The sequence below is a fragment of the Lontra canadensis genome, unplaced genomic scaffold (genome assembly GCF_010015895.1).
Source record: "Lontra canadensis isolate GAN:19392208 unplaced genomic scaffold, GSC_riverotter_1.0 scaffold7, whole genome shotgun sequence".
Taxonomy (NCBI): Eukaryota; Metazoa; Chordata; class Mammalia; order Carnivora; family Mustelidae; genus Lontra; species Lontra canadensis.
Window position 1 is genome coordinate 24,721,477 of NW_022631001.1, and position 25,166 is coordinate 24,746,642.

General features: G+C 41.6%; 1 protein-coding gene across 2 annotated transcripts in view; it reads right to left on the reverse strand.

The window, feature by feature from the left end:
• The window catches only part of MRPL48 (mitochondrial ribosomal protein L48), a 54,690-nt gene that overhangs the window by 26,380 nt on the left and 3,144 nt on the right, over positions 1 to 25,166 (reverse strand). Inside the window, exons 2-5 of one of the 2 annotated variants that reach the window (XM_032853126.1) lie at positions 18,504 to 18,556; positions 16,441 to 16,470; positions 14,432 to 14,469; positions 3,092 to 3,180 (exon numbers count right to left, since the gene is read on the reverse strand). In XM_032853126.1, the coding sequence (XP_032709017.1) occupies positions 3,092 to 3,180; positions 14,432 to 14,469; positions 16,441 to 16,470; positions 18,504 to 18,556 (210 nt within the window). The remainder of the gene's footprint in view (positions 1 to 3,091; positions 3,181 to 14,431; positions 14,470 to 16,440; positions 16,471 to 18,503; positions 18,557 to 25,166) is intronic. The other variant, XM_032853127.1, reaches the window with a different exon arrangement.

Sequence of the window (25,166 nt, forward strand, 5' to 3'; positions counted from 1 at the left end):
AAGAGTATATGTTTCATAGAGAAACTTGTGAGGCCTTGAAACAGTGTGATGATTTGGATAAAAACCAAGAGGCTCAATGCAGTTAGAGCATTATGCTCTAATTCCCTAGATGGGAGAAGAAACTAGGGAAAAACTCATCCATCCCCGAGATGGGAGAAGAAACTAGGGAGAAATATAAGGACAGATGGCATTAATATGGCATTAAGCTTCCTTTTATACCAAACTACAGAGTGGATCAGAGCATGGCATATGCAGAAAATTATCTTTTAAGATGGAGGATCCCTAGACACCTGGGTGGCTTAGTCAGTTGAGCGTCTGCCTTTGGCTCAGGTCATGATCCCAGGGTCCTGAGATCGAGTTCCGCGTCGGGCTCCTTCCTCAGAGGGGAGCCTGCTTGTCCCTCTGTATGTGTGCTCTCTCTCTCTCTCTCTGACAAATAAATAAAATAAATCTTTAAAAATAAAATAAAAATAAATAAAAGATGGAGGATCCCAAGAAATTAACAAAACAAAAAAAAGAACACACACCCAAACAAAATGAAGTTTATTTCCTACTAATTTATATGGGACTTTTAGAAGAGGGATATCACGGGGCGCCTGGGTGGCTCAGTGGGTTAAGCCTCTGCCTTCAGCTCAGGTCGTGATCTCAGAGTCCTGGGATTGAGCTCCACATCGGGCTCTCTGCTCAGCAGGGAGCCTGCTTCCTCCTCTCTCTCTGCCTGCCTCTCTGCCTACTTGTAATCTCTGTCAAATAAATAAATAAAATCTTAAAAAAAAAATTTAGAAGAGGGATATCACAAAATAAAACATCTCCAACAACTACTCTAAGGTGTCACAACTCAGAAAGGGTGTAAATCACTCCTTCTTTTGAATTTTAATAGCACTTTGTATCTTCCTTTTAGCACCTGTCACTTTCTGCTGAAGAGTGTAATTATCTGTGTCTTACCTCTAATGATTTACCAGCTGTCTGAGCGTGAACCAGATCTTGTTCATTCATCCTCTAAAATTTTATTACAACCCACTCTGAATAGACAAGGCACCCTCAACAATGCCCACCATATAATAGACGTTTGATAAATGTTTCAGAGCATCAGAGAATTACATGATATCAGAGCTGAAAGACTCTTAAAGATACTCTAATTCAGGGACACCTGGGTGGCTCAGTTGTTAAGCATCTGCCTTCAGCTCAGGTCATAAGCCCAGCATCGGGCTCCCTGCTTGGTGGGAAGCCTGCTTCTCCCTCTCCCACTCCCCCTGCTTATGTTCCTGATCTCGCTCTCTCTCTCTCTGTCAAATAAATAAAATCTTAACAAAAAAAACAAAAAGATATTCTAAACCAGTTTCTCAGCCTTTATTAAGACTTTGATAAAAGTTATGGACTCTCTTCCCAGAAAAAAATTACACATATAAAACACTTTACAGGGCACCTGGATGGCTCAGTGGGTTAAGCCTCTGCCTTCGGCTCAGGTCATGATCTCAGGGTCCTGGGATCGAGCCCCACAGTGGGCTCTCTGCTCAGGAGGGAGCCTGCTTCCTTCCTTCTCTCTCTCTGCCTGCCTCTCTGCCTACTTGTGATCTCTCTCTCTGTCAAATAAATAAATAAAATCTTTAAAAAAAAATTTTACATATAATTTCAGGGCCCACAATGTCCAGAGGGTTAAGGTTAATTATCCAAAGCCATGAAGATGTAATAAGTGGCATAACTAAGCCTACAAGCTTCCTGGTTCCCAGTTCAGTCCTCTTCCCACTACAAACTACAAATGAACAATTTTAATTGGGCTATTTCCTGCTGGGAGGCTGCCTAAATATAAGCCTCAGATGTGGCAATGATCCTCTCATGAAATTCCCTGCTATAAGGAGGATGCTCAGGAGAACATGGCAAGCTTAGTGACTTTTTTTTTTTAAGATTTTGTTTGTTTATTTGACAGAGAGAGACACAGCACAAAGGGAACACAAGGGGCACCTGGGTGGCTCAGTCATTGAGCATCTGCCTTCGGCTCAGGTCATGATCCCAGGGTCCTGGGATGGGGGCCCACATCAGGCTCGATGCTCGACGGGAAGTCTGCTTCTCCCTCTCCTGCTCACCCTGCTTGTGCTCCCTCTCTAGCTGTGTCTCTCTCTGTTAAATAAATAAATGGAATCTTTAAAAAAAAAAAAAAGAGAGAGAGAGAGAGAGAGGGAACACAAACAAGGGGAGTGGGAGAGGGAGAAGCAGGCCTCCCCCTGAGCAGGGAGCCTGATTCGGGGCTCAATTTCAGGACTCTGGGATCATGACCTGAGCCAAAGGCAGACACTTAACAACTGAACCACTCAGGAACCCCAAGTTTAGTGGCTTCTGAGACCCAAATAAGGTGGTATTGACCTCTGCCAAGGAGAGAAAGGGGTGGTGGGAAACGATCATGGTTACGTAGAACATTACAATAAACCAAAGAGGAAAAGGTGATGTTGACGTCTCCCTAGGTAAAAAAGCAAAATGTTTCTTAACTGTACTGTTTACAGGAAGTGACAGAATCTGACTTAAAACCAGACTTTCTGACTTTCAGGCTGGTAGTGTGTCCACCTCACTGCAAAACCCTCTGCACATGCCCAGAAATCTAACCACAGAAGCAATCCTGCAGCTCTAGGAGTCCTAAGAAATGGGCTAAATAATCTTAACATGCTTAGAACTAACTCCCAGTTATCACTAATAATGTATGCAAGGAACATAAACATCTTTTAAATCTGCAAATACTGTAAAACTATTTGGCTGAAAATACCAATCCGCCTCTACTTGCCACAAACCGTTCATTCAACTTAAGTGAATATATCCTTTATCGTGAGGTCCATGCTGAAATAAGTACTAAGAAGGTGTTTTTTTAAAGCACAAATAATAAAACCAAATCATTGGCTTTTCACTGAGATAACCTTGTGTAGGGACAAGATTGAGAGCTGGTAGAAACAAAACAGTTCACTACAGATAATTTCCAAATGAAATAACTGGAGAGGACTAAAGGGGGACCCCAATATTATCTACCTCCAATGTTATCCACCCTATGCAGGTCTTTGCAAAAGCTGCACACTATCCTCTTCTAAAGGACCCTTGCACCCTTTACCTCCTGTGGTTTCACTAGGTGCTTGTATCTTCCAATGCCATGGGTAGGCCGTGTCTTGTAGTGCCGACTGGTACTCAGCAGAATGCCACCTAAACAACAGAAAATAAGACAAACCTGTTTCAAAGCTCCTGTAGGGCAGATCATCACACATGAGGAGATAAATTCTCCACCATAAGACTGGTAATATGTGGGATAGCAGGCCTCTTGCTGGTTTAAAGATCCAGGAGCTATTTCTTGATCCTGGGCTGACTCTCAGTTTACCCTCTTTTTCTCTCCATTTGGGCCCTGGACTATATCCACTCCCCACTACCTATCTTCCTTTGAGAAATTTTCTCCTCGTATAGCCACTGGTGATAAGAGGACAAAATACATTCTTACAGTGTTCTGGTTTTCGCTTGCTTCTCCAATGCCAATAATCCTTTTGAAGTTTTTTAACGTGGATCACACAGAGAAAGAGATGAGTGGCAAATACAACGAGGTACGAGGAGGACCACAGATTTCCACAGTTTTACAAGCCATCTGTTGGACTTATCTGTGCTAATAAGGAAAAACCTCCAGCACACACTGCAACCTCCAACACCTCCACACAAATAACAATAAAAAAACAAAAACCTAAGGTACAGAACAGTGTGTTTGTATACTACTACCAAGTATAAACTAGGATCTCCATATACATATTTATTGTGGTAGGCCCAGACATGTACCACTTGGACCCACCTCCAAGGAGGGACTTTAATCTTCATTATTGTTATCCTTGTTTACAAATAAAGACACTATAACTCGACACATGAAAAGATGCTCAACATCACTCATCATCAGGGAAATGCAAATCAAAACCACAATGAGGTATCACCTCACACCTGTCAGAATGGATAAAATCAAAAACACTAGAAACAGCAAGTGTTGGCGAGGATGTGGAGAAAAAGGAACCCTCATGCCCCATTGGTGGGAATGCAAACTGACATAGCCACTGTGGAAAGTAGAATGGAGGTTCCTCAAAAAGCTAAAAATAGAACTATCTAGGGCACCTGGGTGGCTTGGTTAAATGTCTGCCTTCAGCTCAGGTCATGACCCTAGGGTCCCGGGATCAAGCCCCACATTGGGCTCCCTGCTCAGCAGGGAGTCTGCTTCTCCCTCTCCCGCTCCTCCTGCTTATGTTCCCCCTCTTGCTATCTCTCTCTGTCAAATAAATAAATAAAATCTTAAAAAAAAAAAATAGAACTACTTTATGATCCAGTAACCACAGTGCTGGGTATCTACCCCAAAAATATAAAAACACTAATTCAAAGGGATACATGTACCCCTATGTTTATAGCAGCATTATTTACAATAGCCAAATTATGGAAACAGCCCAAGTGTCCATCAAATAATGAATGGATAAAGGACATGTGGTGTATATACATATATGTATACACATATACATAACAGAGTATTATTCAGCTGTGAAAAAGAATGAAATTCTGCCATTTGAAGCTAGATGGATGGATCTAGGTAGCATAATGCTAAGTGAAGTCAGTCAGTCAGAGAAAAACAAATACCACATGATTTCACTCATATAAGGAATTTAAGAAACAAAACAAATGAGCAAAGATAAAAGAGAGAGAAACCAAGAAACAGACTCTTAACTATAGAGAACAAACTGATGGTTATCAGAGGGAAGGTGGGTGGGGGCATGGACTATATAGGTGATGGGGATCAAAGAGAACACTTATCATGAGTATGTTAGCTACACTGGAATTAAAATTAAAAACTTAATTTAAACAAAAAAAAAGAAGGGGCGCCTGGGTGGCTCAGTCTTTAAGTGTCTGCCTTTGGCTCAGGTCATGATCCCACGGTCCTGGGATCGAGCCCGGCATCAGGCTCCCTGCTCAGAGGGAAGCCTGCTTCTCCCTCTCCCACTCCCCCTGCTTGTGTTCCCTCTCTCGCTGTGTCTCTGTTGAATAAATAAATAAAATCTTTAAAAAAAAAAAAAAAGGAAACTGTAGCTCAAAAAATATGGTCAAATGGCCAAGGTCATCCAGCAAGTAAAAGGCAGAACTGCAATTTAAACCCAGATCTACCCAGCTGAATGGCCTATGCACACAGGTGGAATTCTCATGACATCTGAATTTCTGGAATATAAAATCTAGCTAGATATGTACTTTCCTAGCTTAGATTTCAGTTCCTCATCTCTGTCCTCCCACTGGAACCAGCCCCACACAGTTCTTCTATCTCTCTTGTTCATTCTCTACCTTCTGGAGAAGTATTAGTCCTAGGTTCTGATCCCTTTCGTTCCAGCTCCTATGGTCCTGCCATCATCTTCCCAGAGCCACCATTTTATGGGGAGGCTAAACAGCAAATAGTGTGGAGAAGTGAAATATTTCGTAGGCTTCTCTTTCTAAAATGGGCTTCCAGGGGTGCCTGGGTGGCTCAGTGTGTTAAAGCCTCTGCCTTCGGCTCAAGTCACAATCCCACGGTCCTGCAATCAAGCCCCATGTTGGGCTCTCTGCTCAGCAGAGAGCCTGCTTCCCTGCCTCTCTGCCTACTTGTGATCTCTGTCAAATAAATAAATTAAGTCTTTAAAAAAAATAAATAAAATGGGCTTCCAAGCAGGTCTGCTCTATGCCAGAGCAGTCAGAGATTGGCTTCAGAGCCAATCCTGCCTTTATAATTCACATTGTTTCATCAAAAGCAATTGTGGCATCAGAGTCAATCCCGCATTTATAATCCACACTATTTCATCAAGACAAACCTGGACATCATGGGTCCTTTCCATGATATGCTTTAGCCCACATTTACTACATGCCAACAACTGAACAGACACTGGGACAAAGATGACTAGAATATGCCACTTTCCCCGGAGAGACTCAACGTGTACTAGGGAAGGATGGTAGGAAAGCACAGAATTACCTTACGGTGCACAAATTCCTTTAATAGAGATGAGAGCAAGGTAGTGAATGCCTGGAGGAAGGAACAATGAACCTGCCTTGGTGTGGGGAGGTGGTGAGTGTAGGGAAGGGTAAGGGGAGTAGGTTCAGAAGAGGTAACAGATGAATTCTTGCAAGAGGAGTAAGAGTTTGCCATGCAAGGAAGAAGAAGGTATTTTTGGCAGAGGTTACAAAAGAGCACTGAACCCAGCTGAGGTATCTTCTTGGCTACTATCCCAATTCTGTCTTTCTGAATCTAAGACCTTGGATCCTTTGAGCCTTCAGGTTCCAACTATGCAGCACAGAACTGACAGTCTAGTGGGAGGAGAAAACTAATGGAACAATCACAAAATAAATATAAAATTACCAATTGTGATGAATGAAAAAAAAAAAGCACAGAGAGCTATAGCAATAAGACTGGTGGATCTATTTTCAACTGGAGTATCAGAGAAGGCCTTCTCTGGAAAAAAACAACATGGGAACTGAGACCAGAATTCAGAGGAAAGTAGTGGTTATCCCCAGGGAGGGGAAGTGGCTAGAAGGCAGGAGGAGAAGACGACTCACTGCTTATTTTATACTCTTTTGTATCATTAAAACCTCTTCCAAGTACATGTATTATTTATTCAAAAAAATAAATAAACTGAAACCTGAAAGGCAAAGAGGAATTTATTAGGCGAAAAGTTGGAGGATGAATGTTCCAAGCAGTGGGAATAGCAGTGCAAAGGCCACCTATTGGCATGTTCCAGGAAAAGAAAGGCAGTCAGTGTGGTTGAAGCAAAGTGAGAAGGGCACAGAGTATACCAGAAACCAGAGGAGTGAATGGGAACACCCCACCCTAGGCCTTGTGAAGGCTTTGCATTTCACACTGAGCAGCCGTAAGCAGGGAAAGGGTATGTCTGACATGTTTTTAAAAGATCAATTTGGGGGGCGCCTGGGTGGCTCAGTGGGTTAAAGCCTCTGCCTTCGGCTCAGGTCATGATCCCAGGGTCCTGGGATCGAGCCCCACATCGGGCTCTCTGCTCAGCAGGGAGCCTGCTTCCTCCCCCTCACCCCCCCCCGCCCCACCTCTGCCTGCCTCTCTGCCTACTTGTGATCAGTCTGTTAAATAAATAAAATCTTAAAAAAAAAAAAAAAAGATCACTTTGGAAAGGTGAGTGAGAGCACGGATGGGTTAAGAGATTCAAGGGGCAGCCTTGGCTAAATTGTTGGTAATCTCACTGTATCCACATCCCCCTCTCTATTCCATCCTCTACAGCTGCCAAGCTGATCCTTCTAAAACACAAACCTAATCACGTTCTTCTCTTTCATTAATTCAACAATTTATTCATTGTACCCACATAATTTTTTAAAAGTACTTAGTATGTGCCAGGCACTGTACCAGGAACTACAGAGACACCAGTGAATGAGGCAGGGAAGGTCTTGGCCATGTTTCAAAATGTTCATAGTTCTTAGGTAAGCATTTCAGAAGCCTGATTCTATAATCTACTTTCAATGACTTCATCTCATTCTCCCACTCCTCCAGGCCTTTAAAACCTTGCTCCTCAGCCACAGAGCTATACTTGCCATTCTGTATGAACCGTGCAGTCGCTATGCCTCTGTGCCATGCTGGGCAGTAACCCCTACTGGGACTGCAACTCTCCCGACTAGTGAAATCCTAGCCAGCCTCCAGGGCCAGCTCAAATATTTGTCACTGTCTCCATGAAACTCTTCTACTGCCCTAAACGTTCAAAGATCATCGATTTCACTTCACTGTTATAGCTCTCTGGTGCCTCCACTATATAGTAGAACATTTTATATAAAGAAAATTCAGATGCCAACCACCATCCTTAAGTACACAGAAACTCAAACAAACCCCCCATGGTTTCAAACAGCAGAACCAAAGGTGATCTTTGAGACAGTAACACATCATAGGTGAAAGCACCAGCCCGCCTCAGCCTCTCTTCTGCCAGAATTCCTTGGCAAGGAAGCATTTTCAAATCCAGTTTAGGGCAATCCCTATAATTAGAGCAGCTGGTTAATTAAGAAGCTGGTTCAAACTACTGTTAAATTAACCATTTTCCCCCTTAAATGAAAGGTTTTGGTCAAATTACCAGTGTTTAAACTGCTTAATTATCCTGTTGTTTACGTTATAAAATTTACCAGTTTGAAAGCCTCCGATTTCTAGTAAGTTCAACAGAATTCTTCCCCTGCTCCTTGTCGTCAACCTGGATTTCCTGCTGTCACATTAGCACTGTAGCTTCCTAAGAGGAAAGGCAACTCTTTTCACTGAAGACATAGAACCCCACGGTTTCAAAAGGAGGTTCTGAAGATCTTTCTTTTTTTTCTTTTTTTTTTTTTTAAAGATTTTATTTATTTATTTGTCAGAGAGAGAGAGAGGGAGGAAGAACACAAGCAGGCAGAGAGGCAGGCAGAGGCAGAGAGAGAAGCAGGCTCCCCGCTGAGCAAGGAGCCCAATGTAGGACTCGATCCCAGGACCCTGGGATCACGACCTGAGCCGAAGGCAGTGGCTTAACCAACTGAGCCACCCAGGCGTCCCTGAAGATCTTTCAATTAGCGCAATTATAGGATGTAATCACATATCGTCTTCTCCCACATCACATCTCTTTTCTTTATATATGCTAGAGCCAACTGTCCTTCAGTGTCCCTGTTTACTAAGCTGGGCACTAAACCCATCAATCCAGGATGCGGGTAACAATGTCACTTTAATTATTTCTCCTTCAAAATTAGAACAGGCATTTTTAGCAGGGCTATGCTGCAGAAATAGGTGGAAACACTGCGGTAGCCCCAGTCAGAATTTATTACAGGATATTCTCTCCATTCAGTGGACTAGAAGTCCTTTACATACCACAAGGGCAGGGATATCCATGCACCTGGCAAATAATATGTACTCAGAAATTGCCTTTATGAGGCACCTGGGTGGCTCAGTCAGTTGGACATCTGACTCTTGATCTCGGCTTGGGTCTTGCGCTCAGGGTTATGAGTTCAGGCCCCACACTGGGCTCCATGCTGAAAGGTTCTTAAGACATTTTACCAAGACAACCGGCAAGGATTTGGCCCTGGCAGCTACCTACTTTTGTCAAAATCTCTTTACAAACTTTTCCAGGTTTTCTAATTATAGTACACCTAACTGCTTGGATTTGAATGTGCCGACTTTCTCTGATTCTACCTTTTTGCTCATGCTGTAATGAGAGGACTCTGAGTTCTCACTTAATCACTTCAGATCTCTTTACATATATTACATACAGGTGTGTGTGTGTGTGTGTGTGTGTGTGTGTGTGTGTGTGTATATATATATATATATATATAAAATATTTCTACCTTTCTATGTATGTTCAAAACAGTAAGAAAAAGGCAGTCACTACAACCACACCCATCTTTTAGAGAGAGCAGCTGGGATGGTACCCAGGCCCACAGAGAGTAAATGGGTGAAGGTTGGAACAGGGCACTGCTTCCCACTCTTCTTTTCTGAAAACCAATATAATTCAATCTTGGAATTTCTGACTTTAAGGATATCTCAAAAACCCATAATAAGTGCCAACAAAACTATGTCCTTTCAAGTAGAATTATCTTGGCATGCCAATACTGATGAGTCACCTTGGGTCTTCTAGAGGGCCTTCTGAGATTCCCTGACAACAAATGAAAAATGGGCAAAGGAAAAGATAAATGGCCAGTAAGTGTATGGAAATATGGTCAACCACTAGTAATCAAAGACATGCAAAATACAAATACAAGGGATGGCATTTTAAAACTTATAATATTACCAAATACTAAAAAAATAATAATGCTTAATATTGATGAGTGTATGAAAAGGGATTCTCAAATACCAAAGAAGAATAAAATAACGCAATCTTTCTGGAGACCAATTTGGTAATACACATCAACAGCTTTAAAAATGTCCATTTCATTTGACCCAACAGTCTGACTTTTAGAAATGAATGCTGAGTAAATAATCAGACAAGGGTATAAATACTGATATATGAGGATGTTCATATAGTGTTGTTTACATTGAAAAATCCTGGAGACAGCTTAAATTTCTCCAAATAGAAAACTGTTTTAGGGGCACCTGGGTGGCTTAGTTGGTTGAACATCTGACTCTTGGTTTCAGCTCATGTCATGATTTCAAGGTCGTGGGATCAAGCCCTTTGTTGGGCTCTGTGCTCAGTGTGGCGCCTGCTTTAAATTCTTTCCCCCTTCCTCTCCCTAACCTCAGCAGAGAGCCTGCTCCCCCCCCCACCCCGCTCTCTCTGCCTACCTCTCTGCCTACTTGTGATCTCTCTCTCTCTGTCAAATAAATAAATAAAAATTTTAAAATCTTAAAAAAAAAAACAAGAAAAATAAAAAGAAAAACTGAGTACATTATTTTATTATTCCCCACCTCTCTTTTCAAAAGGATCCCCTCCCTACTGGATTTCTCCAACAGGTTTTAACATGCCCTATTTGATCCCAGCTTTAAAAACAAAGTAAGGGACACCTGGGTGACTCAGCGGGTTAAAGCCTCTGCCTTCGGCTCAGGTCATGATCTCAGGGTCCTGGGATCGAGCCCCGCATTGGGCTCTCTGCTGAGCAGAGAGCCTGCTTCTCGCTCTCTCTCGCTCTCTCTCTGCCTGCCTCTCTGTCTACTTGTGATCTCTCTCTGTCAAATAAATAAATAAAATCTTTAAAAAAAAAATGTAATGGCATCAAATATACAGACAAATCAATGGAACAAAAATTAGAATACTCCCAGATCTATATGGAAACTTAGTATATGATAAAGGTGACTTTCTCAAACCTAAGGGGAAAAGATGGAAGTTTCAATAAATGTTGAAACAATTACTAAATAAATAAATAAATAAATGTTGAAAGAATTAAGTACTCATTTGGGGGGAAAAACTGCATCACTACTCACTTCTCATTCCAGCTGCATCACATCTATAAGGGGAAAAAAATACCAGAAGATAACATGAGGGATTTTTTTAAACTAATCTTGGAATAGAGATCTTTCTAAGCAAGAAACAAAATCTAGATATCAAAGATTAATAAACTTAGCTTTATAAAAACATAAAACTTCTCAATTAAAAAACACAAGAAGTCAAGAGATAGATGACTAGAAGCAATTCAAAGCAGAGGTGACAAAAAAATGCTAATTTCCTCAATATGTAAAAGCTATGTAAAAAAATCTTATAAATTAAGAATGAAGAAGCCAGCAACCCAACAGAAAAATGGACAGAAAGTATAGACAGACTGTTCGCAAGGAATGAAAAGAACCAATAAGAATGTGGAAAGATGGGGTGCCTGGGTGGCTCAGTGGGTTAAGCCTCTGCCTTTGGCTCAGGTCATGATCTCAGGGTCCTGGGATCAAGCCCCACATCGGGCTCTCTGCTCAGTGGGGAGCCTGCTTCCCCCCCCACCCCCGTCTCTCTGCCTGCCTCTCTGCCTACTTGTGATCTCTCTCTCTCTGTCAAATAAGTAAATAAAATCTTGAAAAAAAAAAAAAGAATGTGGAAAGATGATAAATTCTCTCAAGAAATGCAAATCATAAGACATAACTTTTTTACTACCAAAAAATAAGATGTTTTATAAAACCCAGTTTTGACCAGAAAATAGAAATGTAAATTAATACAACTTCTTTGAAGGGCAATCAGATGATACTTACCAAAAATTTTAATCATAATCTATTGACTCAGCAATTTCAATTCCAGGAATTTATCTTATAAATGTATAGGAACAAATTCACAAAAATGTATAAAGATGGTTGCTGCAGCATTTTTGAAATAGCAAAAACTCAGAGAACAACCTAAATGTCCAGCATTAAGAATACTCATGCACACACAGTATATATTCACATAAACATAAAACTTCCTTTATATATATATATATATAAATATATATATATATTTTTTTTTTTTTTTACTTCTTTGTCAGAAAGAGAGAGAGCGAGTGAGCACATACACACACATCAGAGGGAATGGCAGGCAGAGGGAGAAGCAGGCTTCCTGCTAAGCAGGAAGCCCTTTTTGGGGCTCCATTCCAGAATCCTGGGATCATGACCTGAGCCGAAGGCAGATGTTTAACTGACTAAGCCACCCAGGTGCCCCTGCATAAAACTTCTTAAAAAATATACAAGAAATTGCTATCAGTGGGTATCACTGGGGAGTAAGACTAGGAAATAGAAAATTTGACTTTTCATCATATACCTTTTTGTACAGTTTATTTTTATCCTATGCATCCATATAAATGCATTTACAATTCTTACAATTGTTAATTTTAATAGTAATTTTTTTAAAAGTTCCTCAGAAAACATACAAGTTCAAAATGAACTTTGCCTCTAGTTGAGGGTAAGGGATGAGACCAAACCCATGGAATAAGAGCACCTGAACATAATCCCTCTTTATTTTATTTATTTATTTATTTGACAGAGAGAGACACAGTAAGAGAGGCAACACAAGCAAGGGGAATGGGAGAGGGAGAAGTAGGCTTCCCGCTGTGCAGGGAGCCCAAGTCGGGGCTCAATCACAGGACTCTCTGATCATGACCTGAGCTGAAGGCAGACACTTAATGACTGAACCCACCCAGAAGCCCCATAATCTCTTTTTAAAACAAAACAAGGAAAAAAAAAATAAAACAAAACAAGGACACCTGGGTGGCTCAGTCGGTTAAGTGTCTGCCTTCAGCTCAGGTCATGATAGGGGGTCCTGGGACCGAGGACTGAGTTCCACATACAGCTCCCTGCTCAGCAGGGAGTCTACTTCTCCCTCTCCCTCTGCCCCTCCCCCCATTTGTGCTTGCACATGCTCTCTCTCCCTCAAATAAATAAAATCTTTAAAAAAACCAAAAAGCAAAATGAACATCTGCCAAAATGTTAGTAATTGCCAAGTCTGGGTTTATTTGACATATTATCTTTTTTCAGTCTTATGTGGTTTTTTTTTAATCTTTCCAAATAAAAAGTGTAATTAAGAGGAAAAAAATGTGAAAGAAAACCCTTCCTGGGGTGCCTGGGTGGCTCAGTGGGTTAAGCCTCTGCTCAGGTCATGATCTCAGGGTCCTGGGATCAAGCCCTACTTCGGGCTCTCTGCTCAGCAGGGAGCCTGCTTCCCCCTCTCTCTCTGCCTGCCTCTCTGCCTACTTGTGATCTCTCTCTGTCAAATAAATAAATAAAATCTTAAAAAAAAAATGACTATAAGCTTCCAAAAGGCAAGGACTGTATCCTCTCAATTTTGTATCCTTAGCACCTAAAACATATCCTCGTATAATAAATGTCTGTTGGGAGAATGAATAAATAAAAAGAAGCTCATATTTTGAGATACTGGGCTTTGCGGCTGGTAGAAATGGTGATCCTCTACATACTGCTGCCATTTTCTGAAAAAATTAACAGATGTAACACCTCTTCTGTACTGCCTGGCATACACAACGCACTCAGTAAATGTTAGTTTCCTTCTTGTTTCCCATTCTTTTCCCTTTGATACTCTTCTTTTTCTTAAGATTTTATTTATTTATTTTAGAGAGAGAAAGAGAGCAAAAGTACGAGTAGGGAGGAGGCACAGAGGGAGAGGGAGAAGTAGACTCCCCACCGAGCAAGGAGCCCAATGTGGGGCTTGATCCCAGAACCCCAAGATCATGATCTGAGCCAAAGACAGACGCTTAACTAACTGAGCCACCCAGGCTTCCCTCTTCTAATACTCTTTAGGCAAATGACCAATGTCATTAAAACCAAACAACTAGGGTGCCTGGGTGGCTCAGAGAGTTAAAGCCTCTGCCTTCAGCTCAGATCATGATCCCAGGGTCCTGGGATCGAGCCCCCAGTCGGGCTCTCTGCTCAGCAGGGAACCTGCTTCCTCCTCTCTCTCTGCCTGCCTCTCTGCCTACTTGTGAGCTCTGTCTGTCAAATAAATAAAATCTTAAAAAAAAAAACAAAACACCGAACAACTCTTTTGAAATTTCTCACATAATGAACAAAGCAGAAAGGGCAGGTAACTGGGCTGAAACAGACTAAAATTCACAGAGTTAATCAGATTGAATGGAAATTCATTTTGGACAAAATACTACATGAAAAGCCCTTGCCTAGTAGATGATGGGCATAAAAGAGAGGTCTGAAATAGCAGCAATTATAACTATAATAACTAACTTAATGTATTTTACCTCACTGAACCTTTAAATTCACTGTAGTTTGTACTATAATTATCCTCAACATTTTAAGCGAGGAACGCAAAGTAATGGAGAGGTAGCCAAAGGTCACAGAGTAAGTATGTGGTAGAGCTGGGAACCAAACTTACTAAAGAGCTCTTGCTCTTAACTACTTTATATTCTTGCCCTTGTCCTATTCCATGTTGGGGGTGGAATGTGGTCCTAGCCACTCTTCTCAAAGATATGTTAGGAATCTTTCTAGACAAAATTATTACAGAGTGTTAGAGAGTCGCTTAAAGCAAGCAGATCGTATCAGGAAATAACCACATACCTGCAGAACTGATGGGATTTTCTCCTGAAGTTCTGACCCTAAAAAGAGGGGAAAGTATGTTGAATAAAATTAGAAACGCACATTTAATCTACACAGTTATCAAGACTTGTATGCTTCTCATTAAGGTGAAGTCAATACTAGATACTCCCTTATGCTTTCCTTCTCTTCTTTCCATAAACATTACCAGGTGCCTATTATGTGCCAGACATCCTGAGGATGCAAAAATAAGGAAATTGTCTCTATATATGGTCTAGTTGGGAGAGAGATATGTAAACGAACTGATCCACAATCTAGTGCTGATCCAGAATAAAAACTTGTACAAGATTTGGTGGAACACAGAGTAAAGTGTGGTCATTTCCACCAGAGGGGTTAAACCTTTTGACCTGAGTTTTAAAAATGCAGAACTGGGGGGAGCCTGGGTGGCTCAGTGGGTTAAGCCTCTGCCTTCGGCCCAGGTCATGGTCTCAGGGTCCTGGGATCGAGCCCCGCATCAGGCTCTCTGCTCAGCAAAGAGCCTGCTTCCTCCTCTCTCTCTCCGCCTGCCTCTCTACCTACTTGTGATCTCTTTCTCTCTCTGTCAAACAAATAAATAAATCTTTAAAAAAAAAAAAATGAAAAAATAAAAATGCAGAACTGTTCTTAATTATTTAGCCTTAAGGAAAAGCATTCCAGGCAGAGGTATGAAAGTGGTCTGTTCAGGGAACCGCAACCAGCTAGATGTGAATGAAACTTAAGCAGCAGGGAAAAGGGAGGTTGGTGAAAGAGGTAATCAGGGGCCAGGTTATGAAGAACCTCATACGTTGTGCTAAGGAATTTGCTATTTACCTATATAGGCAGTGGGAAGCTCCTAGCAGATGTGAAGCATAGGCATGCTATGATCAAGTTTAGGTTTCAGGAAGTTAACCCTGGCAGCAGGTGGGCAATAAATGGGAGGAGTAAGAGAACCAGTGAGGTGGTTCTTGCAGGAGCCTTGCAAGGAGGGTAGAGATGAAGGACCAGGAGCGAGAGCCAGAGTGAACAGAGAAGTCAAGGACTATGGAGGACAATAATACAGCTCTGTTTGGCTCACTAGGTTATCAGCATATTTTAGTTCTGCATCCTGCGAAGTTTTGAAACGAAATTGTGGCACAAGCTGGAGACAAGCAGATCTGTGATTAAATGCTGATTGTACCATTTCCAAACTGTGACCTTTGGCAAGTTCTTTTATATCTCTGTAACTCAGTTATCTCATCTTTAAAATGCAGATAATAATAGTATAATCTCGTGGGACTGAAAGTCTATCTTAAACTCTCTGAGCCAGTTTCCTCTTTTGTAAAATGACGTTATCTATATTTGTCCTGTAATATTTTTGTAAAAATTAGAGAGAACATGTAAAATGGTTCTATAGTAAGTAAGCACAGTGCTATAGTAAGTACTTACTGAAGAGGTGACTGATCAATGATGGGGGAAATAGATTACAATGGAAAGGAGTAATAGGAGAGAGGCTTCAATAAATGTAAAGGATTAAAGAAATCATGCAGACTCATGAGTGCCATGTGGTCCAGGGAGATATACAATTCATTGTTTTATATCATATGGCTGCCACACGTAAGATACTCAGTGATTACCTGCTGATTCAAGAAATAAACTACCAAATGCCTTTTATTACCATTGAGAGAAAAACAGTGGGGAGTAGCAAATTGTATATGCAAGGCAGTGGAAAAAAAACTTGGGTTTGAATTCTAACTCCAACTCATACTAACTATGTCATCTCGAGCAATTAATTTGCTTCCCTGGACCTCAGTTATTTATGTATAAAATTAAGATAATATGACCCGTTTCACCAGGTCACTATGAGGATCTATTCACTCATTAAACAAGTATTTATTAAATGCCTACTATGTGCCAGGCACCATTCTAGGCTCTAAGGATACAGCAGTAAACTAGACTAACATGTATGATATATGATGTATGATGCTTATTTTCTAGGGGACAGGCAGGGAAGATAATTTAAGTAACTTTACATATACATCTTTCTAAAAAGTCTCAGGTGGTGATACCTGCAACAAAGAAAAATGAAGTAAGGGAAGGGAATAAAGATTGATGGGGTGAGGGAGGCACTGTTTTTACATAGGGTAGTCGGGGAAGACCTCTCTAAAGGGATAACATCTGGGCACAAACCTGAATGAAGTAAGGAGGGTCAAGCCATGTGGAAAGCTTTTTTAAAAATTTTGTTTAAAGGGCGCCTGGGTGACTCAGTGGGTTAAGCCTCTGCCTTCGGCTAAGGTCATGATCCCAGGGTCCTGGGATCGAGTCCCACAATGGGCTCTCTGCTCAACAGGGAGTCTGCTTCCCTTCCTCTCTCTCTGACTGCCTCTCTGCCTGCTTGTGATCTCCGTCTGTCAAATAAATAAAATCTTTAAAAAAAATTGTTTAAAGATTTATTTCTTTATTTTAGAGAGAGCACGCATGCATGAGTGAGCACATGGGGGCAGGAGTAAAGGGAGAGGGACAAGCAGACTCCACACTAAGCATGGAACCCTGAGCGTGGAACCAGACATGGGGCTCAATCTCACGACCCTGAGATCATGACCTGAATCAAAATCAAGAGTCTGACATTCAACTGACTGAGGCACCCAGGCGTCCCTAAAATTTTTTTAAGTAGGCTCTACTCCCCAACACAGGCCTTGAACTCATGACCCCAAAATTAAGAGTTTCATGCTCCACTGACTGAGCCAGCCAAGCACCCCGAGCCATATGGATATCTAAGGGAAGAATGGACAAAGATCCTGGAGTAGGAGAGTGCTTAGATCCTCAAGAACTAGAAAGGGAGCCAGTATGCTAAAGCTAAGTAAGCAGTAGTATACAGATGAGGAGACAGATTATGTAAAGCCTTGTTGGATATAGTAGAGTGTAGACTTTATTTTTCTTTTTTTATTAGTTCCAGAGGTAGAATTTAGTGATCCATCAGTTTATATAACACCTGGTGCTCATTACATCAAGTGCCCTCCTTAATGCCCATCACCCAGCTACTCCATTTCCCCCTTCCCTCCAGCAACCCTCAGTTTGTTTCCTAGAGTTCAGGGTCTTTCATGGTTTGCCTCCCTCTCAGTTTTCATCTCATTTTATTTTTCTTTCTGTAGATTTTATTTTGAGTAAGATGGGACACCATTAGAGAGTTCTGAGAAAGAAGTGACATAAACTCTCTTGATTTTCAAAATAATCATTCCAGGAGTGCTTGGGTGGTTCAGTTGGTTAAATGTCTGCTTTTGGCTCAGGTTGTGACCCCAGAGTCCAGGGATTGAGACCAGCATTGAGCTCCCCGCTCAGTGCGGGATCTGTTTCTCCCTCTCCCTCTGCCCCTCCCCTGCTCGTGCTCCCTCTCTCCCAAATGAATAAATAAAATCTTTAAAAATAAGTTTTTAAAAATAAAAATAATCACTCTGATTTTAGTGTGAAGGACAGAAGAGAAAAGGAAAGCAGTGGCATCAGTTAGGAGGCAGAATGATGATAGTAAATATTAGAAGTAGCTGGTCCCTAGTAGTTGAGCAAAACAGAAAGCATGAGACCTGAAACTGGAGCTGAGGAAAGGTTTGATTCTGTATATATTTCAAAAGTAGAACTGAGGGCGCCTGGATGGCTCAGTCGGTTAAGCGACTGCCTTCAGCTCAGGTCATGATCCCGGAGTCCTGGGATCGAGTCCCGCATCAGGCTCCCAACTCCACGGGGAGTCTGCTTCTCCCTCTCACCTTCTCCTTGCTCATGCTCTCTCTCACTGTCTCTCTCTCAAATAAATAAATAAATAAAAATCTTTAAAAAAAAAAAAAAGTAGAACTGAGAGGATTTGTTAAAGAATTGGATGTAGAATAAGAGAATTAAGTGTTAAGGATGACTCCAAGGACTTTGGCCTGGGCAACTAGATGAATCAAGTTGTCATTTACTGAGAATGAGGAAGAGAGAGATGACGGGGGAGTTAATGTTTGAGATGCTTAGTAGACATGCAGGTGGAGATGATGAAGGAAAAATGCTGGGTGAACTACCCAACAGAATGCAAATATTAGCTATATTTAACCATTGTTATTAATATCCTTACCTTAAGAGAGAAAAGGCTTGCTTAAAAATGATATCGTTCCTCAGACACAGCATCTAGAGCAAAATAGCCATGTTAGGACCATTTTAATTATTCAGAGCCTTCCAAGCACCTCTTCAAAAAGAGGCTAGAAACCCAAATTACACAACCAAAAAGGACCCAAAGCCTCTTGTCTAGCAAAGAAGCTGTCTTTCAGTTAATACTGAACATGTAGGCAAACCAAGGTCATCTTCACTCTTATTCCACCCGCTACAGAAAAAGCTAAAAAACAGAAGCCCCCCTCCATGCTGCTTTTTGTTGTTGTTGTGTTTTTTTACCTTATTTTCCCTTTCCAACTGGATCTTTTTTTCTACTGTCAATCAACAATTATGCATCTGCCAACCACAGGCACCATGCAAGGGACTTTTAACTCTTTCCTAATTCTCAAAACACCGCAAGACAATTTGACAGGTAAGGCAGCTGAGGCCCATAGTTTATATTCTGAGAAATCATACCTAATAAGTGTCTAAGAGGACTGTTTTACTCCAAAGGCTATGCCTCTGTTAGAGCACACTGTCTTAATAATAATAATGACACCAATATCAACAAAACAATAATAATGAGAGGAGGCAGTAGCAGTGGCAGCTTCCCTCCCTACGTTTCCCCCCTTCCCGTTCCTTCAAACTCACTCTGCCCTGCTGAAACCCACTCGAAACATCAGTGGTATAGCGTATTTATATGAAATACCCAGAGCAGGCAAATCTATAGAGAAAGAAAGTAGATTAGTGGTTGCCTAGAGCTAGAGGGTCTGAGGTGGTAGGGATGACAACTGAGGGATACAGAGTTCCCTTTTGGGGTGATGAAATGTTCTAAAATTGATTATAGTGATGGATGTACACTGAGTGTGTATACACACTCATACAAACATATATATAAAAATATATATACATATATATTTCTTAACTTGCTCAAACACATGACCCTGAGATCGAGAGTCACGTGTTCTCCCATACTCTACTGACTGAGCTAGCCCGGTGCCTCATACTCTGAATTTATTAAAAGTCACTGAATTGTATACTTTAAATGGATGAATTATGTGGTATGTGAATTGTATCTCAATAAGCTGTTTTTAAAAAGAAATGTAAGCACAATCCTTGTCCTGCAGGAGTTTGAATGGCTGGAGATACTGGCACACTTCTGTATTAAACAGCTAAGCAATACCACAAGCATTATATGACTTAAGTCAAATAGGTGGTATGAATAACAAGCGCCTCCAGCAAAAAATTCAGGTGGAGATGGCCAGGAAAAATTCTTCTTCTGAGGTGATACAGACACTGAGAATCTGTTCAAAGTCATGAACGTTCTCCCCAGACAAATACATATAAGCACAAACAAAAGTTTGCACACTACTTAGGGAGATTCACTGAAACTCTTCACATCACCCATATACCACTATGCTAAATTAAGAGCTCCTCAGGGACAAGGATCATGTATTCCTCTCAGGCACACTGCAGACATTCAATCAACGTTTGTTTTTGTAAACAAATAAATGATTAGAAAGCAAATGAATGATACCCATGGCTACCATTTATTAAGCCCCCACATCTATTTTGTTTGGTACTTACCATGTATCTAAATCATAATTCCCTTATAGAATAAGTATTATTATCCCACTTTACAGTTAAGAAATGGAGATTAAATAATTTGCCCAAAGTCAAACAGCCACTACCAAAACTGGCATAGGATCTCAGGATTCTCTGAATCTAAAGTCCATAATTCCCCCCCTTTTCTTTCCTTTTTTTTTTTTTTAAGATTTTATTTATTTATTTGGCAGACAGAGATCAGAAGTAGTCAGAGAGGCAGGTAGAGATAGAGAACGAAGCAGGCTCCCTGCTGAGCAGAGAGCCCGATGCGGGGCTCGATCCTAGGACCCTGGGACCATGACCTGAGCCGAAGGCAGAGGCTTTAACCCACTGAGCCACCCAGGCGCCCCCACTCCCGTTTTCTATACCCTCTCTCTCAAATGTTTTAGTGCTTAAGAAATCCAGGCAGGGGGCGCCTGTGTGGCTCAAGTCAGTTAAGAGACTGACACTTGGTTTAAGCTCAGGTCGGAAGATCAAGCCCTGTTCTGGCTCCGCACTTGGCACGGAGTCTGCCTGAGACTCTTTCTTTCCTTTGCCCTCTGCCCATACCCCCACCACACACTCGCTTGCTCTCCCTCTCTAAAATAAATTATAAACACACACACACACACACACACACACACACACACACGTGTATGTATATGTATACATATGTGTGTGTATGTGTGTATATATATACACATATATATATTCTGTTCACTCATCTTTATTCTGTTTGTCATGTTTGTTAAATCTTAGCCCTGGAGAAACAAGACTCCTCTGCTCTAACTCCAGGGAGGGGAAGTACTGGCCAAGGTATAATGGCACTGGCTGGAGCTCCTGACTTCCAGGGCTCCTTGATGCCTTCGCTGCCTTTCATGCTGGCCAGTTAGGTTAAGCATATTGTACACATAATTAAAAAATCTTTTAGTATCTGATTTAATTGGAGGGTTTAGGATCATCTATGTATTTTGCCCTTCCTTCCATCTATTCATATCCTTTCCAATCACCGTGACCTCACATTCTCTAGGAGATTTCTCCAGAATTCGCTCAAACTGTTCCCTTCCTCTGCCCCGATTTTTAAAAAAGATTTATTTATTTATCTGAGATACAGGGCAGAGGGAGATGGTCTGAGCCGAAACCAAGAGTCAGATGCTTAACTAACTCTGCCATCCAGGCACCCTCAGAATATATTCTTAAGTGGGTCACTTCATACAGAAGAGGAATTGAATGGGAAGAAAGATCTAGATGACACTGATTTTTTTCCTCACTTTAGTCACTCAGATTTCTGAGTCTCTACAAAAGCAAAGGATTTAATTATCTAAAAGCCAGGCTTAAGGGTTGGCAACTTTCTGAAAGACATTCAAATTGTGGTGTGAACTCTCCCTTTCAGCTCTGGAAAATGTGCTTCCTCTCCCTGCATGCTCGGCATTATTTATCAGAACAAAAGTAATCTATTTTGGGACTATATCCACAAATACCCGCTCCTCCCAGTCAGCAAATGAAGAGTGGCTATAGCTCTGCAGCAAATAGGAAGAGGAGGGTGGTGATGCTAGTGAATGAACGAATGAATGGGGACACAGCTGCCGCAATGGGTTACCAAAATACTTGTGCCATGAGCTCAGGAGTCAAGAACAGGGGGACCGCACAGCTACCAAAGACTGAAGTCACTGAGCCAAATTTATACTGTATGAGTAGCTTCACACACCTGAGCCCCAGGTGAGTAGTGACAGTAGTGAGTCAGGGGACCATGAGGCAAGCAACTGAAAGCTGTTTTACAAGTATTAGCTGAGGGGCTCCTGGGTGGCTCAGTCAGTTAAGCAGCTGCCTTCAGCTCAGGTCATGATCCCAAGGTTCTGAAATCGAGTCCCGAATCTGGCTCCCTGCTCAGCAGAGAGTCTGCTTCTCTCTCTGCCTCTGCCTCTCCCCCATAGCTCATGCTCTCTCTCTCTCTCTCATGCTCTCTCTCTCTCTCAAATAAATAAATAAAATCTTTTAAAAAATTAAAAAGAAGAAAAAAGAAAACATTTTAAAAATAGCTATTAAGAATACATTTGTGTATTTAATACTTTTTTTTTTAAGATTTTATTTGAGGGGCGCCTGGGTGGCTCAGTGGGTTAAAGCCTCTGCCTTCGGCTCAAGTCATGATCTCAGGGTCCTGGGATCAAGCCCCGCATCGGGCTCTCCGCTCAGCGGGAAGCCTGCTTCCCCCTCTCTCTCTGCCTGCCCCTCTGCCTACTTGTGATCTCTTTCTGTCTGTCTGTCAAATAAATAAATAAAATCTTAAAAAAAAAAAAAAGATTTTATTTGAGAGACGCCTGGGTGGCTCAGTCGGTTAAGCCACTGCCTTTGGCTCAGGTCGTGATCCCAGGGTCCTGGGATTGAGTCCCCCATCCAGCTCCTTGCTCGGCGGGGATGCTGCTTCTCTCTCTGCCTCTGTCTGCCACTCTGCCTGCTTGTGTGTGCGCTCTCTCTCTCTCTCTCTCTGACAAATAAATCAATAAATAAAACCTTTAAAAAAAAAGATTTTATTTTATTGACAGAGATTACAAGTAGACAGAGAGGCAGGCGGGGTAAGCAGAGGGGCGGGGTAAGCAGGCTCCCTGCTGAGCAGAGAGCCCAAACTGGGCTGATGCTGGCTCAATCCCAGCACCCTGGGATCATGACCTAAGCCAAAGGCAGAGGCTTTAACCCACTGAGCCACCCAGGTGCCCCTTTAATAAATATTTTAAAAAGCAGTTGCTATCACTTATTGAGTACATCCTTTGTGATCCCTTGACACATACTATTTCAGTTCCTCTTTATATCAATCCTCTGGTAGAGGCATAATTGAGATAATTGTCCCTATTTTACAGAGGGGGGAAAAAAAAAAAACAGAGGCTTAGGAAAACTGCCTGAAGTTATAGGTTTGGTAAGATGCACCAAGAATTCAAACCCAAGGCTGACTGAATCCAAAGCCCATGTCTTCCATTCTACCATACTACCTCTCAACAGAGTAATACCAATTACTGAAATTCATATGCTAGTAACAATAGCATCAATAATCCTACCATTTCTTGAGTAACTGCTATCTGCCAAACATCATTTCCTTTAATCCTAACAACCATTCTGTGAGGTAGGATTTTTGACCCCCATTTTATTTCGAGGAAACCAAAGCTCAGAAAGGTGAATTAATATGCCTTAAGCACACAGCTGGCTAGTGGTGTTTTAGCTGACTTTTCCTAAGTTCTTTCAAAACCACTTTTGTTCATAGTCTTTCCCAAGTCTCTTCTTAATATGTTTATTTTTTTTTTTTAAAGATTTTTATTTATTTGACAGAGAGAGTGAGAGAGCGCACAAGGAGGGGGAGCTGCAGAGGGAGAGAGAGTAGCAGACTCCACGCTGAGCAGGGAGCCTGATACGGGGCTCCATCCCAGGACCCTGGGATCATGACCTGAGCTGAAGGCAGATGCTTAACCGCCTGAGCCACCCAGCTGCCCCTTAATATGTTTAATATGTTGGGGTGCTGGATGGCTCAGTCATTAAGCGTCTGCCTTAGGCTCAGGTCATGATCCCAGAGTCCTGGGATCATGCCCTTCATCGGGCTCCTTGCTCCACCGGAAGCCTGCTTCTCCCTCTCCCACTTCCCCTGCTTGTGTTCCCTCTCTCACTGTGTCTCTTTCTGTCAAATAAATAAATAAAATCTTTTTTAAAAATATGTTTAATATGGTGACTGTCAGAGTCTGTCTTTGCACTGAGTTTTTATGGCACTTAGGAGCACAGTTTATGGATTCATACAAACCTGGGTTTGAATATCAAACTTCCACGTTCATAGTTGTATGATCTTTGGCAAGTCCCTTAAGAAATACTTAGCCTCGGGATGCCTGGGTGGCTCAGTGGTTTAAGCCTCTGCCTTCAGCTCAGGTCATGATCCCAGGGTCCTGGGATCAAGCCCCGCATTGGACTCTCTGCTCAGCAGGAAGCCTGCTTCCCCCTCTCTCTCTGCCTGCCTCTCTGCCTACTTGTGATCTCTGTCTGTCAAATAAATAAAAAAAATCTTAAAAAAAAAAAAAGACGGGAATTATTAAAAAAAAAAAAGAAAAGAAATACTTAGCCTCCCATACATATGATTAAATTTGTATGAAATGACCAGAACAAACAGATCGACACAGAAAGAAAGCAGATTAGTGGTTACATGGGGATGGGCAGGGGATGAATGAGGAATGACTGCTTATGGGTACAGGGTTTCTTTTGGGAGTGAAGAAAATGTTCTGGAATTAGACAGTGATGATAGCAGCACAACTCTGTGAACATACCAAAAACCACTGAATTGTCCATCTTAAATGGGTAAATATTATGGTATGTGAATTATATCCCAATTTTTTAAAAAAGAAAAAAAAGAAACATCTGGCCTTCTAGCATAACTGCTGGATTGTATTTCCAGGCCACAGTTGAGCTTTGTAAAGCCTATATCCTACGTCCTTCCAGGGCTAAATTGTTTAGAAATACCCGTGGTTACCTAAAAGATTAAGTCCAATCCCCGACCATCTCCCCAAGTCTCATTCACATATTTGTCTGCATATTGTCCCTTGATCCAAGCCCCGCTGCTCCTCTCCCTACCAATTTCTTCTGAAACCTCTGGAACTTCAAATACGTTCTCATTTCAGGGCCTTTGCACATACTCTCTCTGTTTAATTCTATCATTCTTTAAGTCTTAGTCATGTAGCATCCTCAAGAAAACTTTCCTTACTGCTCAGATTTACTTGGATCCTGCTGTTGAACACTCACATAGCACCCAGAATACTTCTTTCGTGGCATTTATCATAATTAGTTAAGTAGTTAAATGTTTAATTAGCCTGTCTCTTTTGCTAAGAATACAAGCTTCATAAAGACAGGAAACTGCTATATCCCAACATCTACCATACTTTCTGGCACACTGTGGGTGGTCAGTAAATATCTGCTGATTAAATTAATAAATCCCTCCAAACCTCACTTCCTTACCTTTATTTTTTTTTTAAGATTTATTTATTTACTCTGGGTGGGGGCAGAGAGAGAGGGAGAGAGAGAATCCCACGCAGACTCCCCC